At 37.5% G+C, this 22153-nt stretch overlaps 3 protein-coding genes across 4 annotated transcripts in view; 1 reads left to right on the forward strand and 2 right to left on the reverse strand.

Annotated features, from left to right (window-relative positions):
* TRAPPC13 (trafficking protein particle complex subunit 13) overlaps window positions 1-5274 on the reverse strand; it is a 34489-nt gene extending 29215 nt beyond the window's left edge. The window contains exon 1 of one of the 2 annotated variants that reach the window (XM_007457105.1): window positions 4939-4993. In XM_007457105.1, the coding sequence (XP_007457167.1) occupies window positions 4939-4984 (46 nt within the window). In that variant the 5' untranslated portion in view covers window positions 4985-4993. Of the gene's footprint in view, window positions 1-4938 lie in introns of both variants that reach the window. The other variant, XM_007457104.1, reaches the window with a different exon arrangement.
* SHLD3 (shieldin complex subunit 3) lies at window positions 518-5021 on the reverse strand. Its single transcript, XM_007457103.1, has 2 exons — window positions 4939-5021; window positions 518-1994 (listed from the first exon to the last, which is right to left on the reverse strand). The coding sequence occupies exon 2, from the start codon at window positions 1873-1875 to the stop codon at window positions 1123-1125; it is 753 nt and encodes a 250-aa protein (XP_007457165.1). The 5' UTR covers window positions 1876-1994; window positions 4939-5021; the 3' UTR covers window positions 518-1122.
* A 410-nt stretch (window positions 5275-5684) lies between the features above and the next one.
* Window positions 5685-22153, forward strand: part of TRIM23 (tripartite motif containing 23) — a 36940-nt gene continuing 20471 nt past the window's right edge. Inside the window, exons 1-3 of the mRNA XM_007457107.1 lie at window positions 5685-5805; window positions 10625-10787; window positions 16404-16525. Coding sequence (XP_007457169.1) covers window positions 5725-5805; window positions 10625-10787; window positions 16404-16525 — 366 coding nt within the window. The 5' untranslated portion in view covers window positions 5685-5724. The remainder of the gene's footprint in view (window positions 5806-10624; window positions 10788-16403; window positions 16526-22153) is intronic.

The following is a 22153-nucleotide window of genomic DNA, read 5'->3' on the forward strand; positions in this document are numbered from 1 at the left end:
AAAAAAAAAAAAAAAAAAAAAAATTGGTAGACTCCTTATGTTTTAAGGAACCTCAGCCAGCTCAGGCTATGAGAAACCCCCCAAAGGGCACATTTACCATGTAGTATTGAGCTCCTACCATGCCAGGCACTGTGCCACAAGGCAAATGTGTTTCTGCCTTCCTAATGAGTACAGTCTTACAGGTTTTTTTTCAGGGATGTAGTTTAACTACTTAAGAATAGTGACTCTATGTTAGCTCTGCGAGGGCAGGATCCATGTTTGTCTCCTTCCCTACTTTACTCTAGTACCTAGCTCATGGTATACATTCAAATTTGTTAAATAAATATACTTTTAAATAAAACTTTTATTATATAATCACTTTGAATATTTTTATAAAATGATGTGTAAACCCATTTTACAACATTTTGCTATGGGAAACCCATGACTCCAAGAACCAGAGCATTAGTAATCAGCAATAACAGTCATTAAGATTGAATTATCTGTATTAAATAAAGAATAACTTGATCTCTTACTCATATTTGATACTTTACTTCAAAAGAGCTTATTGCGTTACAGATTATTATGGTCTTAGACAAATTATACATTTTATACTTTTGTTTCAGAACAACACATCAACTATTGTCTATTACATATCTTTGGAAATATCGGCAGAATCTGGGCTGGTCTCTCAACTTGAATACCACATTCATGGCACTTGAATACCATTCCCAACAGAACTGGTTTTAGTTTTATTTTTAAAAAAATCATTACACTTTAGGTGAGTAAAGAAAAAATACTGTAAAATTAGATTTTGGGGATTTACCAAAATCCAAACTAGTCACTGTAATTCATAGGAATATCTAATTCAACCATTGGAAAAGTAACAGAACAAAAGGAACAGAACATTTTACCTTTAAATTCAGTAAAAATAATAATTTATCACAATTCATTTAAAAGAAGGCTGCTCAAAGTAGAACGCAGAAAGTTCCTGACTTAAGTGACAAGCCTAGGAATTCACCTGATATTTATATCTGGGATACAAACTGTACATATATTACCACACAATTAAAAATTTATTCATCTGTTTCAGTTCCTACTCAGTTCATTCAGAATATTTTTCTTTTTGACAATTAGTGGAATTCATTACATACTAAAAATAAGACCATATTTATGCACAAATAAGTTAATCTTCCCAGTAAGAGCTAATCTTCCTTTAAGAAGACTTCCCACATATTCACAGTACATAACATCACAGAACACCCATATCTGGCCTAAATGTCTCTGAATTGTAGCATTACAAGACGGAAGTTCATTGCACCTGATAATTCGATTGAGTTTTTCCCAAATGTCTTCCAGAGTTTGGTTGTTACAAATAGTGTGCTCTATTGTCCATCTTGCTCTATAAAATGAGTGCAAATTTAGTGCCTTTAAACTATCTTGCAATTTTTCAGACAAAGGAAAAATACTTTCAGTACAATTACTGCTGGGGAGTGAAACACTCCAAGACCTCTTCTTGTGCCGTTTTCCTTTTTCTGATTGTTTATCCAGACTTCCAGAATTAGTCTGTTCATTCAGTGTGTGTGATCGGATTAAGTGCTTTTTTTTCAAATTAGGTTGAAACTCCAGTAGATCTACTGTGCAATCATAACTCTGCAATTTAATATCATGTTCTGAAATGGTTAAGTACTGTTTTACATCTTCAGTTGCCTCTTCAGAAATCACAGGTGGTAATCTTTTAGGTTTGAGTGGAAGTCTGGACCCATCATGCGGAAACCAAGGAATAAATCTTGATAGTGGACGTGTAGGAAAGTCTTGAATTGCTTTCTCTGCAATTTTTGGCAGTTGTGTGGTTTCACTCACATATGGTCGATAATGTAATATTACTTCTGTAGTCATTCTGCAGTAATCCAGTTACTCTTAATGAAGAGAATATTTCTTAGCTGAGCTCCTCAGAGCTAGAATGCAATTTATAATTACAAGACTCTCTCTCTTTCCAAATCAGAGGGAAACAGGACCTAAAGTGGAAGTATTGCAAAGAATAAGATATGGTAGGGATAGCCTATATACAGATAGGCAGGGAAAAAAGAAAAAAACAAACCAATTCCAATATGATATTTTACCAAAGTGCTATTGGTAAATGTGAATGTAATCCACAAAACTGGAAATCCTTTCTCTTACCAAAATAAGGGATCTGGATTAGATGCCCTATCATATCCTTTCAGCCTAAAACTGCTAGTAGTCAACATGTTTAACTGAAGAGATATAATGGATTTGGAAGTATTGATATTAATATGTTAGGTAATAATAATCTTAAGACTATAGCAGAAACAAAAAGTAAATTAGTGATTTTTAAAATACTAGATTCATATGAAGATAATGAACAAAAATGTAATAATACTAAAAAATTTGAGAAGTGAATTGAGGACAATGAAAATCATTGTAATTTTTAATCTTTTTGAAGAAAATGGATCATTTTATACTTTAAAATTACACGAATTCTACCAAACAAGTATATAGACAGAATACTTAATGTTTTATTTCATTCTCAGTAGTAAATACTTAAAACATGAAAATGGTTTAACTTTGCATTTTAACCATGCTAGAAACTGGTTTCCTGACGAAGTCTCATTTGTATAAATGAGGCACTTAAGCAGTGTGAAAACCTTAGTAGCATGGCTTCTGAATTCCAATTTGGAGGATGAACAAGAAGACTAGAGCCTTACTTTTTTTCCTCTTAGAACACAGACGTCTTCAAGTTGCCCCAAATTAAGTCATCAATAATAAGTTCCAGCATACAGTACACAGGCTCAAGAATGGAGCCTACCAGGATCTGCAAGTTAGGTTTCCTAATCAGGCCCAAAGTTTCCTGAGCCATAATGCAGGCTCTTTCAAATCCTAGCTACCAGAGAAAAAAACAAGAGGTCAAATCCCTTCTTCCAAAAATCATTAGAGAACTACTTGACGGGGGTTCTCCCATTGCCGGGATGACTCTGATGATATTTCACAGTCCTTGGCATGATGTCACAATACTCATTTAACCACTGACTCTGAAAGTCAAAAGAAGTAACCAATCTCATAATAATTCTTTTCCTTACTGTTAATGTCCACTGACAGATTTGGCAACTCAAATTCATAAATGACTGTGATCCTTAACATCCATAATTTTAATATGGATCTAAATATACGTAGCATATTCTTTCCAGAATTAATGTTTTTATTTTTTTCTTCCCTTTTCCTTACATTTTCACATTTTAAGACATGCCACTGAGAATTCTTTCATTGTTGTCTGAACTCACTCAGTGTTGTATTCCAGGGACACTGATGTTGTGAGAGCTCCTTAATACTTTACGTGCATATGAAAGTAAACTTATATGACAAGACAAATTGATATATTTGGCATCCAACATAGGTAAAATTAAAACTTGTGAAAATTCTTGGATAACTAGAACAGTGGAGAAGAATGGGGCCAAAGAGCTTTAAGAAAGCTGAAACTAACACTGAATTTCAAAGCACTTGTCCTGTTAGGTTTTGCTAAAATACTCTTCTCCAGGAACCTTCTGTTTTGGAAAATAGAAGATACCTGGGAAAGACTACTGTAGCAGCCTAAAAGGACTACGGCAGTTAGCTTCCACATCACTGGAATTTAACTGTATTTAATAGCTTCCAATTTGTAAAAAATGATACCTAGCGGCTAACAGAACTGCTCTAAATTTCCATCAAACCACTAATGGAATGATATCTGAAAATGCTCTTTCCTTCATTAGGAGGCAACATGGAGTCTTGGAAAGATGAAGGCCTTGTGTTGAAATATTACCTCAATCACTTACTAGCTGTGCGATCTGGAAAAAGTTTAACTTCTGAGAATTAAGTAATATATATTTCACATACTACATATGAGTCTGAGATAAAGAACATAACAATTTCTCTTCTTTCTTCAGGAATAAGCCATTTCAGTCCAGGCTAAGCTCACAGGTCCTATTGCTATTACATTAGTTAATATTTTAGTTTCTTAGTTCTACAGTCAGAGACAGTTCTGATAACCCCAACTATCAGTATATGATTTTATGCTTCAAATGAAACTGAGCTTCTGGAAGGTTTGATGCTTAAAACATAATAAGGGGATAAGGGTCCCTCAAAATGGATCCCACAAGGAAGGTTAAGTGCTATTCACTTGAGTTCACATGTCTATCGAGCATCTTTTCAGCTCAGTCCAAGAAGATATTGGTAACCACTGAGTAGGGCATCCAAGAAATAAGTGCATTTGTGGTAGTAGAAAACCGATGAAATAAAGCTGAAAGCGTTTCAAATAAAAGGAAACACAAAACAACAGGAATTCCAGAAAAAGAATGCCCTGCTCATTTCCCCTAAATAATGATCCAATTAAATCATCAAACTTACTCAAAATTGTTTGCTGTGTATGCAAACCGACATGAATTACCCCCTATACACAATACTTTGACGTAAACAGTGAGTTTTAACAAACCTAAATTATACGTTGTAGTACTATGTACTTCTAAATCCTTGGCACAATACTAGACTAATTTCACAGATTAAGCTGAAGCCTGGTAACTTTGTCGTTGCCGCATGAAGAGACAAGAGACAGAAGGAAAAACCACTTTATATACCCGCTGTTAATCATCTCGGTTCACAAGGCTCTCCCCGGGTAGGGTGGGGACGTCAGCATCTGCGGCTAAAATCTGAGCAGCATGTAACAGAGTAAGTAATTTACCAGGTTATCTATTCCATTCTAACGGGGGCTCTCAAACCTAAAAAGCAAAGAGGAGAAATAGTTTCCTTTCGCTCGGCGCCAAGGAACCAAGCAGGAGGGCGAGCATTGACAGTGTTTAAGAAGGACGAGGCCTATACCCCAGAGGCCAGGTCTAAGTGTCAAAGGCTTCGAGAACTAGTGAGAGAAAGGGAGAAAACAGATTAAAGGGACTCGGGTTCGCAAAAGTTTACCTTTCAGGGCCAGCAGGTGCTCCTGTTTGGGGGGATTCACTTCCATTTTGACCGGCACTTTGGACCCACTGCCTACGGAGGCTGAAGAGGGTCAATCAGCTCGGAAGAAGACAGAAAAGCGTACGTTCGGGAAGACAGGGCGTCAAACACACTCCCAAGTGTGCCGGTGGTGCCTTAAATTCTCTTCTTACCAAGTCCTTTAAGAACCCAACGGTTTTTTTACCAAAGCCATCTCTTGCCTCTTAGAGACCTATACATAAAATACTTCTCTATTTTCCAGTAATAATCACACACCGCGACTTCAAGAAACCACTCCTCGGTGACAATTCACGGCCTCCCAAATACCTACATTGCAGTAAACGATAGAGATGTGGCATGCTGGGACTTGTAGTTCAAAAGCCGCAGGGCATGCAGGGACATGTAGTCCCCTCTCGCCTCGTCCGTTTTGCAGCTGGGGAGAAGAGGTAGTTTCTGGAGCGGGAATTTCATCCCAAAACTTTACTTTTGTTTTATCTTCTTTTTTCTCTTAATTTTACTCCTTCCATCTATTTCAGACTCCTCAATAATAACAATAAAAAAAATAACAAAGTGCCCACGCACAGGCCTGCGAACCCAAACACCTAGCGGCTGGCGGGAGGATGCTCGAAGAGACCGTCCCAGCAGCGCCCCGCGTGGTATTGCGCCTGTGCGCCAGCGGCGAGCGCCGAGGCTTCTGGGTAGGTGGCTCTACCCCGCCCATCAGGTGAAGGCCTTGAGGGCTACTTCTGCGGAGCTGCTCCTCCTAGGATGGCTGCTCTGCTTGTAAACAAGCCTGGAGCGGGACTAGACAGTGGTCGTCAGGGCAGCCGGGGGACGGCCGTGGTGAAGGTGAGGGAACTTGCGTGCTCTGTTCTCCACCGTCGGCCTCCATTCTGTTTATCCCGGAGATCTGGCGGCAGCACCGCAGCCCTGGCATTTTTTGGGCGGGATGCGCGGCCTCCGGCCCCTCTCGGCTTTATAAGCCTATCCCTCACCTCCGGACCTTTATCCCAGCAGACCTGAGGTTACCTGGTCTTCTGGTCACGCTAGTCCTCTGCTTGGAGTCGCCAACGGGGACGTTTGTGAAAAGGAGCTAATGGGCCTCGGAGAGTGACCTGGGCTGGTCTTTCCCCAGGCCCTCTGTTTTTAGTTAAGCCCAACAGGCATTAATTAGCTTATTTTTAGGAAATTGAGCCGTTATTATCGCCAGGTACAAAGTTAGGTATTTTAGCTCGTTAATATCTGTTTAGGAGGTAAGTGTTGATTACAGTTTTACAGGTGAGGAGACTCAGGTTTCAGTTAATACTGTGTAGCAGAACCAGAGTTGACTGGCCGTAAAGTATGCTTTTCACTATCGTACTACTTCTGTAATCAGACCTCTATTATTGGTTGACCCGCCTCCTCTTTTGGGAGTACGGTCTGTCAACACTTTTGAGAAGTCTCCAACAGCCCCATTAACGCTGGGGGATATGAATTACCCTGTGCTTGAAGTTGGAAATTCTAACATGTGTAAATGCTGTAAAGTAGGTTTACTAAAAATTCAGATGACGTATGTAGAATTCACTTTTCCATAGGTAGATAGATCTGAAAGGGAGAACTGATCTTAAAGGTTTGTAGAATAACCTTTGGGATCATCTGTAATCTGAGATATTGGCAATTCTTATTCCTGGCTACATATTAGAATCACTGAGGACTTAAAAAAAAAAAAAAGAAAAATACTTAATCCCACATTTCTGAGTAAGTTGACATCAGTGTATTTTTTGCAGTCCCAGAGTGACTTTAATGTGCATCTAGGATTCGGAACCACTGGACCAGATATCTTAAGTTCTTTTAAGATCTTGAGTAATAGACACCTATGGTTTTTCACCTAATGTTGGTTTTATGTGACAACAAATGATACATTTCTGCTTACAACTGTATTATCAATCAGTATTGGTGGTGGTTGATTTATCTGACCTTTATATATTAATGAAGTTATTCTGAAGGTACATAGCATATCTGAAATGCAGAGGAGCCCTCTTATTATTCAGCTTGTTGTATGGTTGAGATTTTATTTATTGAATTGTGCTTTTTCTATGTAGAGAATACCTGAAGGTTATTTTGTGAATTAACTTCAATTAAGAAGTAATTGGAATGGATATTATTGCTGTATCTACTTTTGTTACCCTGTTTGCCTTAAAATCTGAAAAATATACCAAAGCCTGATGTAACTCCAGTTTATTATAGCACAGAGTTTGATAAATTAGAGGCTCATTTTGTTAATCTTCATTTTTATGTGTAAATTATGACTGAGATGTGCAGTAGGATAGTCCTTTTTGGCAAGATCCTCATGCTGTCATTTGTAAGAAATACAGTGGCATAAATTTTAAAAAATCTCACAGATGAAAGCAAGACGTGTTCGTTGGAAGGTAAAAGTTGAAGTATATAATGGTAATATATATATATATATATGTAAAATGGCTTCTTGCTTAATGAACAAGTAGATGATGACAGGGTTTTTATCATTAGGAAAAAAAGACCAAAATTGGTCTATACATTCACAAAAGACTAGTGAGCTTTCTTAGTCCTTTGATACTATGGCCTGGTGTATTAAAATTTGATTTACACGTAATAAGTTCGAAGCCCTGTTTGGCATATTGTGAAGTTTGTAAAATAAAGAGCTTTTTCCTATCTAGGACTTAATTTCTTATGCTGTTAGCCACAATTCCTATTCATAAATACTGAAGAAAAAATTTCTTACTCTTATTTGCTGAGTTGATGCAAAATAGTCTAATAACTGATTTTGGAATTATGTTTGGTTTACTAATCAGTGGGATTTTACTAGTGCTTTTTGGAAAAAACCTATGGTCTCAACATGAGTAAGTTCTTTTATCTTGTGTAATGATGGGGTTAGAGATGAATGAAAACAGTAAAATTTTAATTTGGTTCTTTGGAGTTTATTGTCATATAAGTTTAATATGGTGTCACTATAGTGAGGACATTTATTTAAAATGTTGCATTTATAATATCTAATTCTGTTTTGAATATCTTTTCTGTATTTAGTTGAATTTGTTATTTAAGTGAGGATTTTTTTTTTCTTTTGTTCTTTTTTTTTGAAGGGAGGATATTTAAGTGAAACTTTTTTCCTGCCTTTTTAAAAAATACAGGATAATTTGAAGTGTGTGTATTGTGTGTGTGTGTATGTGTGTGTGTGTGTGTGTGTGTATATATATATATATATATATATATATATATATGATTTATGTGTAGCTATTCCCCAGCTGTTTCCCTTCCTCAAAGAGAACTACAATTCCAATGTAATGTTTCCTGTGTATCTTGCCAGAAAGATAGTATGCTTGTAAAACAATATATATGAAAATATATGCTCTCTTTATTTCCTCTCCTTTATGCAAAAGTTAAATATTCTATGTCATTTTTCACTTTGCTTTGCTGATATGAAATCATTCTGTTTGTACATAAAAAAATTTCCTAACTTTTCCTCACTAGATTGCACAGTTTTGCAGTATATGAATGTGTCATAATTTATTTTCCATATATATTTACTTTGTTTCTAATCTTTTGCTAATGCAAAAGGTGCTCTAAGGAATAGCATATAGATCTTTTCACACATGTGATATTTGTAGGATAAACCTGGAGGTAGAATTACTAAGCTATTCAAACTTTTGATAGGTATTGCCAAATTGCCTTCCATAGAGGCTATATCAATCAATAAACATTTCACAGCAACCAGCAATTTATTCTCCCACACTTCCACTAGCACAAAGTGTTATCAACTTTTAAAAATCTAATCTGAAAAAAAGTATATTGGGATAGCTTCAACTGACTTCAAAATGTTTTGGGTGAGATTGGACACCTTTTCATAAAATTAACAAGCTGTTTTCTTTTCCTGTTCTGTGAACTATGTGTTACACTTCAGCTTCTTTTGAACTGTACTGAGATGTGAGCCAGTTATGAATTATCAGTTTATTTACAGTGAAAGATGTTTACATTTTAAGCACTGACTCCAGTTTAATTGTGGAGTTAAGATCAAAATTTTAATGGATTAAGTTTGACTTCCACTCTGGGTTTTTTGTTTTTTACCTTGTATTATGTATTTGTTGGGGGATGGTGGTTGGCTGTTTTAAAAATTTTATTTTGTTGGACTTCATTAATATAAGCACGTAGGTGCTTGGTATTTGGAATACCCTGTTCCTGAGGGCTTTTTCGTCTGACAGGGAAAGACAGGCTGGAACGCCAATAAAAGTATTAAAGTGTTTTGGGTGTTAAGATTGACACTTATCCATGGTACATGGGGGCCCAAAGGATAGTGTGTTCATTTATGAATTTGTTGGTTTATTAATGTAAAAAAAGAATCCACTAGGAAAATGTCTATTTAGCTGTGTCTTTAGCATTAGCATAAAGAAAGAGGCAAAAACAGTTTGTTATGTGCTGTGAACTACAAATTGTTCGATATAGTTTGAGAATAGAGTTTGGAAGGGAAGAGAAGCAATAGGACAGGGGCCAGATTGTAGTAGGTCGTGGATGGTGGGCACCGAGTTTGGGGTACAATCAAACAGTTCAGTGTAGGTATTTTTATTTTTAATTATTATTTTATTTATTTATTTATTTATTTATTTATTTTGCGGTACGTGGGCCTCTCACTGTTGTGGCCTCTCCTGTTGCGGAGCACAGGCTCTGGACGTGCAGGCTCAGTGGCCATGGCTCACAGGCCTAGCCGCTCCGCGGCATGTGGGATCTTCCCAGACCGGGGCACGAACCCGTGTCCCCTGCATCAGCAGGCGGACTGTCAACCACTGCACCACCAGGGAAGCCCCAGTGTGGGTATTTTTAAAAAATTAATTAAATTGTGAAACACTTCAGGTATATTAAGAAATAAAAGTACCTTCATTGATATAAATATAGTTTGTTGACTAATTATAAAACAAACTGATGGGCCGGGGAATCAGAATATGCTGATTCTTGTCACCTTTCTTTCTTTTTTTTTAATTGAAGTATAGTTGATTTGTCACCTTTCTTTTGACTGACTACGTGGCCTTGAGCAAGTCATGTATTTGTAATTGGAACTAGATAAACAAAATATTTTCTATTTTCTAACCCAGGGCCAAATTTATTAATCGAGACCAAGGAATTGAAATTTAAGTCTAATTGCATTCTTTACATTGTATGATGTAAATGAATAGTATAAGACACTTGAAAATTACTTATAGTCTTTTCTTAACAAGTTCTTTATCATTTACAAGGTAAGCTGTCATCCTAGCACATATTTCAAATTATTTTTGTCCAAATTAATGATGGTTTTTTGAGGGTTAGGTAATTGCAGAGAAATTGTTTAAGAACCCAACTTTGGTAGAGTTATATATGGTTACGGATTCAGATGTAATAAATCATGTCATAATTTTCAAAAGCTAAAGATGTTAGTTTACAACGTTATCTTGATCCCTAACACCCTTTCAAGAAGATTTCACTATGATATAATTGTGGTAAGATCTGTCAGGTGAAAGGATAAAAGGTGATTTAAGATTTTATACCTAGACAGTTTTTTTCATGGAGAAATAAAGTAATTTAACAAGATTGATTCATTAAATTAGATCAGGTTTTTCTTTTTAGCCTAAAATATTTATGCTTTTAAAGTCATTTAAAGAGCACATGTGTCCTTTCCAAATATTAGGTGCTGGAGTGTGGAGTTTGTGAAGATGTCTTTTCTTTGCAAGGAGACAAAGTTCCTCGCCTTCTGCTTTGTGGCCACACAGTCTGTCATGACTGTCTCACTCGGCTGCCTCTTCATGGAAGAGCAATCCGTTGCCCTTTTGATCGACAAGTAACAGACCTAGGTAGGAAAAAATATATATAAAATTGTTTACATAATACAGATATAGAAAACAATTTTTTTCTCCTTGGTTTTAAAAATCATAAAATTCTGGGAATTCCCTGGCAGTCCAGTGGTTAGGACTCTGGGCTTCTACTGCAGGGGCCACGGGTTTGATCCCTAGTTGGGGAGCATTCTGTGGTGCAGCCAAAAAAAAAAAGAAAAGAAAAATTATAAAATTCCAAGGAGGTTTCAGATTATATTAAAGCCAGTAGTCTTGAAGCTATAAACTAGCCCACTCTTAGGTACTAATTTTATTTCATCTTCTGAAATATTTATATTTAGTACTTATAGATCAGTAGTTTTAAGACACCTGAGAAAAACATACTAACCTTTTTCATTTACCTGCAAAACAGCATTTATCTTAGACATGAATAGGCCAATAATGAAAATACAGGTAAGTAATTTGAGTTTCAGCATGTTATTTACTGATGTCTGAGGCAGAAGTGTTTGCAACTAGTGATAACTACTAACTACTCCTTGTTTTCTGTTTAAACGAATTTAAAGGTCTGGTGGATTTTTTTTCAGTGTCCTGCGTACTTTATTTTCTTTCTTTCTTTCTTTAATAAATTTATTTATTTATTTTTGGCTACGTTGGGTCTTCGTTGCTGTGCGTGAACTTTCTCTAGTTGAGGTGAGCAGGGGGCTACTCTTCCTTGTGCGTGGGCTTCTCGTTGTAGAGCACAGGCTCTAAGCGCGTGGGCTTCAGCAGTTGGGGCATGCGGGCTCAGTAGTTCTGTCTCGTGGGCTGTGAAGCACAGGCTCAGTAGTTGTAGCGCATGGGCTTAGTTGCTCCGTGGCATGTGGGATCTTCCTGGACCAGGGAACGAACCCATGTTCCCTGCATTGGCGGGCGGATTCTTAACCACTGCACCACCAGGGAAGTCCCCCTACATACTTTTAAAACTTCACTTTATATTTTTCAAAATGAATTAATTACTGTGGGATACGAGATTTGGAAATAACATTAACATTTGAACAGTTATTTTACAACCATAAATTCTATGTTTATTCTTTTTAATGATCGAATTTCTCCAAAAGTAATAGTTTAAGGTTGTCCATTTTTTTCAGGTCAGTAGCACTAATTGTTTTAAGACTTTTAATGTATTCATACTATATGTCAAGTGGAACACATAAATTATTTTACACATATTTAAAATAATTTAACCACCAAAAAAGGAAGCAAGAGTACCCAGATTTTTAGACTGAAAAGCTTTAAAATGCTAAGAAGCACAGTTGTAAAATATTTTCTTGTAAGGAAAGAATGGGTTTCTTAAGGTTTTGGTAGTCCTTGATTTAGGTAAGTAGTATGCCCATTTGCCAGAAAACTAATATAGGAAAGTGTTAGCATTAACTTACTGTTAGCCAAGAGATAATAAAGTGGAGGGGGGAGATGTCTATTTTGACATTCTTTTATTTGGCCTTTTATTCTGTAATTTATATATATCATACCATCTTCTTTCTATAAAACTATATAGAAGTAGTAATATTTTGCAAACATAGGACGGACCCTTCCACCATTTTGAAGGGCACTTATCTTCTCTACATAAATACCACATCATCCTCACTGTGTTGTCATCCTCACTGTGATAAACTAGGAATTTATGACAGGTAATGGTTAGTCGTATCCTAGGTTGAAATGAAACATGATTGCTATCATATCAACATTAGAAAAAACAAGCAAACCAACAACTCTGCCTTGGATATAGGTTGTAATTATTATAGGTAATTACTATAGCTTGTAGGTTAGATTTTTGCCATGATTCCAGCCTATGGAATATGTGTTAATGACCCTTGATATAGTTTGCTGTCTTTGTTTTTTAATCTATTTTTAAATGTATTATAGAAATAATGTATATATACATTGCAGAAAATTTGAAAAATCTATTAAAAAATATAAAGAAGAAAAAAGATCATTTTTTGCTTCTAAAGAAGCAAATTACTGGGTTTTTTTTCCATTATGGTTTATTACAAGATATTGAATATAGTTCCCTGTGCTGTATAGTAGCACCTTGTTTATCCATTCTATATATAATAGTTTGCATCTGCTAATCCCAAACTCCCAATCTCCCGCCCGCCACGCCCCAACCCCCCAAACTATTGATAATATGAGAGAATCAGAATTAGAATTCTTTTCTAGTTCAAGAATAGTATCAGAGTCAGAGAGAGGATGGGGCTGGGGTGGGGGTGGTGGGCAGGGGTCTGGGGCTGGGTATTAGGAAGGGAGGGGCGGGGAATAAAAAGGGCGGAGGTGGAGAAGGGAGCACATGAGGCAAGGTGATGGCCCACCAGGGAGGAGCAATGGTTGAGATGCCCACAGTGGCAGCCGGACCTGGCAAGGAGACCACGCACGTGCACCTCAGCCTCCAGGGGCCTGCCCGCCAGGGTCCCGGCTCCGGACCCCGAACCCGAGGAGGCGCTGGGTCTGGGCCAACTGCCCATGGAGCTGCTCAAGATGGTGCTGAGCCACGTGCCTCCACACATGCTGCTCGGGCACTGCCACCGGGTGTGCCAGTGCTGGCGTGACCTGGTAGACTGCCAGGACCTGAGGCTGAGCATCCTGGCCCAAGACCGTGCTGCCCTGTCACCTGTCCTCCACACCTACCTTCCCTCTGCCGACGACCTCAGGCCCTGCATCCTGGGCTGCTCCTGCGAGCGAAGATCGATAGGATGCAACCTCCTCCAGAACCCCAAGGGCCTAGAAGGCTTCCGGGACTGGATGATGCAGAGCAGTGGAGACGGCTGGGGAGAGGAGGAAAACTTGGAGGTCAGGCCTGGGGCCACTTCCTAGGCCTCCTTTCTGTCTGCCTACAAGGTGGTGTCACAAGAAGGAAATGTTGGACCTGGAGGAGGAGGGTCTGTGGCCAGAACTCCTGTATAGTGGAAAGATTGAGATTTGTGTCTCTGCCGGGTGGACAGACCAACAAGGCACGCCCTGTGTATATGAGCTAACTGTCCAACTTCTAGATGCCAACCAGACCGTGCTGCATAATTTCTCTCCTATGCCTGTTTCCATCCGGCAAGGTAGAAACAGTGTCCGCTTTGAGGTCAACCATGTGTTCTTCAGCTTCAAGATTGGTGTCTGCTTTATGTATGTTGAACACTGGGTTTGGGACTTGGGGTTCTGGCCTGAACAAAATGGAATCTATCTGCCCAATGCCAGTGTGATTCCACGGGTACATCTGTTCAAGTGAAGGACTGTCCTTGTAAAACAACCTGACCATACTTTCCAGGAGCTGGGACCATTAGCTGGGCCATCTCATTAATCAGGCGCTTTTAGCTCCTGGCATCCTGGGATCTGCTGGGGCCCATCGAGGGTCCTACTGGGCCCTGTCTTTAGAATCTGGAAGCTACTAGAAGAATGTTCTTCCATCAAATTTACAGCTGCAGCTGCTGTAAGGCAGCCCCTGGGCTATTGAGTGGAAACCTAGAGTGAGCACAGGGAAATGCTGGATTGGGAGAGGCCCTCACCCTCCCCTCACACCAGGCCCTTGAAACCACCTTTTGTGGTTTCAAGACTGGGACCAGGACTCAGAGCTGAAGTCAAACTAGCTCAAAAAATGTTTGGAGACAGGTTTCTGTCCACCCTGTGAACAATGAAGTGGTCCCCTGAGCCCAACCCTACCCTGAATTGTATGGTGTATAAAATCATTTTGTTGTTTTGAAATTCTTTTCAAACATGGAGAGAATAAATATATTTTATTTATAAAATATCTGCCAATCATAGGTAATAAAGGTATTATTTTGCCCCCCCCAAAAAAAGAATAGTATCATAGTATTTGTTTGTCATGGTTATTAATACTGGTCAGCATTACTTATGGTTCTTCTCTTCCATTCTCATGGTAAAATTACACTTCCCTGCCCTCTTATGATTAGGTAGGAAGAGCTGTGTGATTTCCCTTTAACCAGTGAAATTATGAGTAGAAGTGAAGTGTTAACTTCCAGGTAGAAGCTGTTAAGAATGGATTTATGATGGTTTGCAGTAAATCCCTCTCCCTGCTGTAGTGAGGTGGTCCGGGGGTTGGAACCTCAGTGGCCTGTGCCCCCTGATCGTGGACAGTAGGGAACAGAGCCTCTCTTGTCTTCACCAACCCTTGAGATGCTGCGTGAGCAAAAAGCAAATCTTTGTTGCTTTAAGCCATTGAGATTTTAGAGTTATTTTGACAGTTACAGGAGTATTAAGTGATATAATAGGCAGTAGATAGATACTGCCTAGATACTGCTAGGAGTTTATGTGTATGTGTTTACTATATAATGACAGTATTTGGATATCGTCAAGGTAATACTTTTAAATAAAGGACTCAGTATACTTCTTAATCTTTTATAAATAAAGTGGATAGAACTCAGCTTGAGGTAGAATATGTGTGAAAAATTAAAACAGTTGAGGAAACCCTGTGGGGTGAAAAGGCTGAGGCCCTTCCCTTCTCATCCCTTCCCTTCACCTTCCTTTTTTTCTTCCCTCCCTTCTTTCCTTAGAAAAGAGGGGCCAAGAGGAAGGGGAGCCATGTAGCCAATGACCCCATCATCCTTTTATTTATTTGCTTTTTCAGTGAATATGTATTAGGTGGCAGCTTTGTGTCAGATGGTATTTGTTGTATAGAAGCTCATCATAACAGACAGATATTCCTTCTAATTGCTGAAGGATCTGGCTCTTATTTATAGGCTTAGGAAGAGTTTGTGTGTGTGTATGCGCATGTGCATGTGTGTATGCACATGCCCATATTGTGTAGGCACACATGCGTACACATATGAATGCTCACCTGGCCTTTTATGGTCAGTTCTGGGGAAAAGAAGCATTGGTCCTTATTCAAATGTGCCTAGATTCTTATCTACCTAAAAGGGACTATTGTCATGCATTAGTGTGAAGCTCTGTGTATTTGTGTGAGAAAGAGTTTATATGTTCACTGACTGCTATTAGGTTCTAGGTTAGATGAGGGTTGGGGAAAATATTATCTTTAGCTGCTCTAGTTTCAGTTTACTTAGAGATGGACTTATTTTTGGTTAAGTGTATCTTTCATACAGTGGTTTTCAAACATGAGTCATAGCTTATTTGTGGTCATAAAATCAATTTAATTGGTTGTGAATAGGATTTTTAAAAAAGAAATAGAACAAAAACCATCATAGTGTGTCGCAAACTGTGAGGGTGAATATTGCTGTGTTAATCTTTTGTTTCAGGTGTGTGTGTGTGTGTGTGTGTGTGTGTGTGTGTGTGTGTGTGTTATCCTGGGTTGCAATGTGAAATGTATTTCTTACTGTAGGTTGCTGTTAAAAATATTTAAAGCACTTGTTTTAGTATATGTAGTAAAAGTCAGTGACAAAATAGGATTTATAAAGTTAAATTATAGAAAAATAATAGAACTTTAAAATATGTTTCTACTTAGAATGCTAACAAGTTCTCTATTTTAAAGAGAATATTAAGACAACTGTTATAGCATTAACAGAAAATGGAGAAATTTTGAATTTTTAAAATTTACACATTATTAATGATTGAACTATGAGACGTAGAAATTACTATTGAGATTTGAGGTAAAATAAATAATATTCCATTTTGTTAGATTTAGTTTTTATTTTTATATTCTAGGAGATTCAGGTGTCTGGGGATTGAAAAAAAATTTTGCTTTATTGGAGCTTTTGGAACGACTACAGAATGGACATATTGGTCAGTGTGGAGCTGCAGAAGAAGCCATTGGGATATCTGGAGAGGTACTGATTGAACTTGTTGAAATTTTTGTTATGAGCATGAATTTTTTCTTTTAGTTTAAAATATTTACTATTAGATACACAATATTACCTTATTTACCCCAGCAGGTAGGATTCCAGAAACACAACTTTTCATTACATTATAGTTCTGAAGGCAACAAAATCCCCAACCAAACAAAAGTAAAACTGAAATTTGAATTCTCTGAAAATGCTGTACCCAAATTATGTTTAGTGTATAAACTTGTTTCCTTATCATCATTAATTCTATCTAAGGGTAAAGAGAAAAAATAAGAAGATTATGGATGAATAAGAAGGATGTGTAAGCTACATTAAAGCAGAGGATGCAGAAGTGAATCATTCAACAGTAAAGCACAGAGAGAGAAAGAGGAACTCCATGAAAGGGGCCTTTGAGTGTAGAGGCAGAATGCTATCTTTAGATAGCAGTAGCTCCTGAGGGAATTACTATTAAATATCTTCATGGAAAGTTAAATTGTGCATAGATGTACTCTCTTTATCCAGACAGGTAAGTATCCAGTAAATATTAGAAGACCATTAACACAAATTAAAGTACATTTTTTTTTTCCTGTGCGTGGGCCTCTCACTGTTGTGGCCTCTCCCGCTGCAGAGCACAGGCTCAGGATGCACAGGCTCAGTGGCCACGGCTCACAGGCCCAGCCGCTCTGCGGCATGTGGGATCTTCCTGGACCGGGGCACAAACCCGCGTCCCCTGCATCAGCAGGGGGACTCTCAACCACTGCACCACCAGGGAAAGCCCCTAAAATACATTTTTAACACATAAAATTGTCTACATAGCTCATAGACTGTTCTGATTATAGGAATAGTTGTAGTAAATAGCAGTTAATAGTTTTGATGATCAACTTTAAAACCACATGTTTAGTGTGAAGGAAAACATGTCAGATTGCTTTTTACTTCTCTTTTATTAGATTATTTATTAGATTAGATTATGATTTCCTTATATAAAGCGAATCAGTGAAATGGATTTCAAACTGAAGCACTGTTTTCTAAAATTTGCAGTTTTTTCCCATGATATATCTTTTATCTTTATTTTGAAAGCATTGAGTATTATCTGATGTTGGTCTTGTAAATTATTTATCAGGTCTGGAAAACAGAAGACACAACTTTTAATTTTACACGTATATATTTCTCATAATTGCAAACAAAACTGTTTAACTTTGGGTTCACTTTTTTATTTAGTGTGATATTGAATGACATCATTGATATATTTTCTAATTTTTATTTCTGCAAAAATTTATACCAAATCTTTCCCTTTCTAATTATGGCCTTTTATATGCAGAAAAGTTTTCAAAGATTCTTGAATATCTGACATGTAAAATTTACAACTCATAATGCTTTTTACTAATTCATAAAAATTATAAATATTTAAAAGGTTACATGTAACCTAGGGTTTTTGTTGTTGTTGTTGTTTCTTAAATTAGTGATTTTCAACCAGGATAGTGCAGTGGACTCACCTGTGGAGCTTTAGAAAAAATACACAGCTTACACTTCATCTCTACCTATTGAGAAATAAGTGTTTCTCAGGTTGGAGTCTAGGCATCTGTGTTTTTAAAAGCTTCACTTGGTTATCTAAATAACATTTGTGCTTTTCTTCTTCTATACATCATGCTGACAAGTAATATTTAAAGCAGTGAGGATGTATTTACTGTCTGTTTTTTCAGTCTTAAAAAAAAAGGCTTCTGTCCTCTATTGTCAGTTTCTTGCATGTAAAGTGAGGGGATTTTGCAGAAGATATCTTTGCACTGACTGTGAATCTATAACAATGGTTTTATTTTTGACCTCAAATTCATAGCATATACTGATAATCAGTTTTGGAAATACCTTCTCACTTACCTATAGAAATGAGTAGCAAATGACCTTTGTACTTAATTACCAGTATATTTTTATGTATAAAGTCTGGTCAGTTAAAAAAAAGATTATGGGCTTTTATATTTCAAAATTTGGCATGTTATTTATTTATTTATTTTGGTTGAACAACAGAAATTTATTTATCTTGTCACAGTTCTGGAGGCTGGTAAGTCCAAGATCAGGGTGTTGGCATTCTGAGACGTCTTCTTTTGGCTTGTAGGCCACGGCTACCTCACTGTGTGCTCACCTGGCCTTTCCTTAGGACATGTGCACAGGGAGAGAGGGAGGGAGATCTGTCTCTTCCTCTTCTTATGATGCCACCTACTAGATTAGGACCACATCCTTATGACCTTATTTAACCCTAATTACCTCCTAAAGACCCTATCTCCAAATGCAGTAACACTGGGGGCTAGGGCTTCAATATATGAATTTTGGAAGAACACAGTTCAGTCCGTAGACCTGGGAAAGTCTATTCTAGGAAGGAAATAAAGATGAATGGGAAGGAGGTAAAGGAGACAGTAGAAAAAGAGAGACATCCTGTGATACTTACATTTTTTAGAAATCTGACACTGAGGTGAGGGTAAAGGATTGAAATAGGATCCTAAAAGTACACAAGGAGCTACTTTTATTAATACTAAAATTACCTATTGGGAGGCAGGTCCTGTGCTCAGTGCTGTAAATGCAGAAAACAGACAATGTTCTTGCCTTCATGCAGCTTATACCTAGTTGATGACACAAACAAGTAGATGATTTCATTGTCGTGAAAAGTTCCAAGAGATTATCTCAGTAATGGTAGGCTTGGTTTTATAGACACTGTCTCATCTGCTGAAAATAAATAAAGTGGAATGAATTCACTAAAAATTATTTTAAAAGCATTAAAGACCTGATAAGTTAGGAACAAAAAATCAGGCCAAATCTGAAGGGAAAATGGAAATTCACTGAGATACAGGAGCAAGGAATGTGCTTTTGCCCTGAGGGCATTAGCCTATTCAGGAAAATGTCTGGGTTTTTTAATGGCCTTCAGTGGTGAGGAGGCATAAGTCAAATAGCAAACCCACACGTAGATGAGACATCCAGCAGAAGACATTCACAATAAGCCAGGACACCAGTTGAAACAGACATGCTATTGCATAGAATTAGATTCAGAGTTTGAATCTTTGGATTGTCCAAGTAATACCCATTTTTGCACTCATATTGAGGTGGTCCACTATTGATAATACCATAAAATCATGAAAAAATAAATATGAATCCCTTTCTAGAGTAAACTACCTTCATCCTAGGTCTCAATTACCTCTCTAAATAATTTTTTTTTGTCTTTCCGTGTATTTTCTTTCTTTTTTTGTTCTTTTAATTGGGGTATAGTTGTTTTACAATGTGTTTCTACTGTACAGTGAAGTGGAGTTCCTTGTGCTATACAGCAGGTTCTTATTAGTTAACTACTTTATACATATTAGTGTATATATGTCAATCCCAATCTCCCAGTTCATCACACCCCCCACCCCCTGCTTTCCCCCTTTGGTGTCCATACGTTTGTTCTCTACATCTTTATCTCAATTTCTGCCCTGCAAACCCGTTCATCTGTACCATTTTTCTAGATTCCATATATATGCGTTAGTATACGATATTTGTTTTTCTCTTTCTGACTTATTTCACTCTGTATGACAGTCTTTAGGTCCATCCATGTCTCTACAAATGAGCCAATTTCGTTCCTTTTTATGGCTGAATAATCTTGCATTGTATATATGTACCACGTCTTCTTTAACCATTCTTCTGTCGATGGGCATTTAGGTTGCTTCCATGACCTGGCTATTGTAAATAGTGTTGCAATGAACATTGGGGTTCATGTGTGTTTTTTAATTATTATTAAATAGGAATTGCTATTTTTAAAAATTTATTATTTTATTTATTTATTTATTTGGCTGTGTTGGGTCTTCGCTGCTGAGAGCAGGCCTTCTCTAGTTGCAGCAAGTGGGCTTCTCATTGCGGTGGCCTCTCGTCGTGGAGCATGGGCTCTAGGCACGTGGGCTTCAGTACTTGTGGTTCGCAGGCTCTAGAGCACAGGCTCAGCAGCTGTAGCGCATGGGCTTAGTTGTTCCACGGCATGTGGGATCCTCCCAGACCAGGGCTTGAACCTGTGTCCCCTGCTCCGGCAGGTAGATTCTCAACTACCATGCCACCAGGAAAGCCCGCGTGTGTGTTTTTGAATTATGATTTTCTCTGGGTATATGTCCAGGCTTGGGATTGCTGGGTCATATGGTAACTCTATTTTTAGTGTTTTTAGGGAAACTCCATACTGTTCTCCATAGTGGCTGTATCGATTTACATTCCCACCAGCAGTGTAAGAGGGTTCCCTTTTCTCCCTTTTTTCTGATGATGCCCATTCTAACCAGTGTGAGGTGATACCTCATTGTAGTTTTGGTTTGCATTTCTCTAATGATTAGTGATGTTGAGCAGCTTTTCATGTACCTCTTGGCCATCTGTATGTCTTCTTTGGAGAAATGACTGTTTAGGTCTTCTGCTCATTTTTTGATTGGGTTGTTTGTTTTTTTGATATTGAGCTGCATGAGCTGTTTATATATTTTGGAAATTGATCCTTTGTCCATTGATTTGTTTGCAAATATTTTCTCCCATTCTGAGGGTTGTCTTTTTGTCTCGTTTATAGTTTCTTTTGCTGTGCAAAAGCTTTTAAGTTTAGGTCTGCTCATCTTTTTTGACCCACCTCCTAGAGTAATGGAAATAAAACCAAAAATAAGCATGCTGTATCACATGATTGATTTGTGAATATTGAAGAATCCTTGCATCCCTGGGATAAATCTAACTTGGTCTTGGTGTATGATCATTTTAATGTATTGTTGGAATCAGTTTGCTAGTATTTTGTTGAGGATTTTTGCATCTGTATTCATCAGTGATATTGGTCTGTAATTCTCTTTTATTGTAGTATCTTTGTCTGGTTTTGGTATCAGGGTGATGGTGGCCTCATAGAGTGAGTTTGGGAATGTTCCTTCCTCAGCAATTTTTTGGGAGAGTTTGAGAAGGATGGGTGTTAGCTCTTCTCTAAATGTTTGATAGAATTCACCTGTGAATCCATCTGGTCCTGGACTTTTGTTTGTTGGAAGATTTTTAACCACAGTTTCAATTTCATTATTGTGATTGGTCTGTTCATATTTTCTGTTTCTTCCTGGTTCAGTCTTGTAAGGTTATGCCTTTCTAAGAATTTGTCCATTTCTTCCAGGTTGTCCATTTTATTGGCATAGAGTTGCTTGTAGTAGTCTCTTACGATGCTTTGTGTTTCTGCAGTGTCCGTTGTAACTTCTCCTTTTTCACTTCTAATTTTATTTATTTGAGTCCTCTCCCTCTTTTTCTTGATGAGTCTAACTAAAGGTTTATCAATTATGTTTATTTCTCAAAGAACCAGTTTTTAGTTTTATTGATCTTTGCTATTGTTTTCTTTGTTTCTATTTCATTTATTTCTGCTCAGATGTTTATGATTCTTTCCTTCAGCTGACTTTGGGTTTTTTTGTTCTTCTTTTTCTGGTTCCTTTAGGTGTAAGTTTAGATTGTTTATTTGAGATTTTTCTTGTTTCTTGAGATAGGATTGTTTTGCTATAAACTTCCCTTTTAGAACTGCTTTTGCTACATCCCATGGGTTTTAGATTGTCATGTTTTTGTTGTCATTTGTCTCGGTATTTTTTGATTTCCTGTTTGATTTCTTCAGTGATCTCTTGGTTATTTTGTAGCGTATTGTTT

Source organism: Lipotes vexillifer, unplaced genomic scaffold (genome assembly GCF_000442215.2).
Source record: "Lipotes vexillifer unplaced genomic scaffold, Lipotes_vexillifer_v1.1 scaffold241, whole genome shotgun sequence".
NCBI lineage: Eukaryota > Metazoa > Chordata > Mammalia > Artiodactyla > Lipotidae > Lipotes > Lipotes vexillifer.

Bases quoted from the DNA above. Each gene is read 5' to 3' on its own strand.
- SHLD3 (XM_007457103.1), bottom strand. From the start codon at position 1,875: ATGACTACAGAAGTAATATTACATTATCGACCATATGTGAGTGAAACC.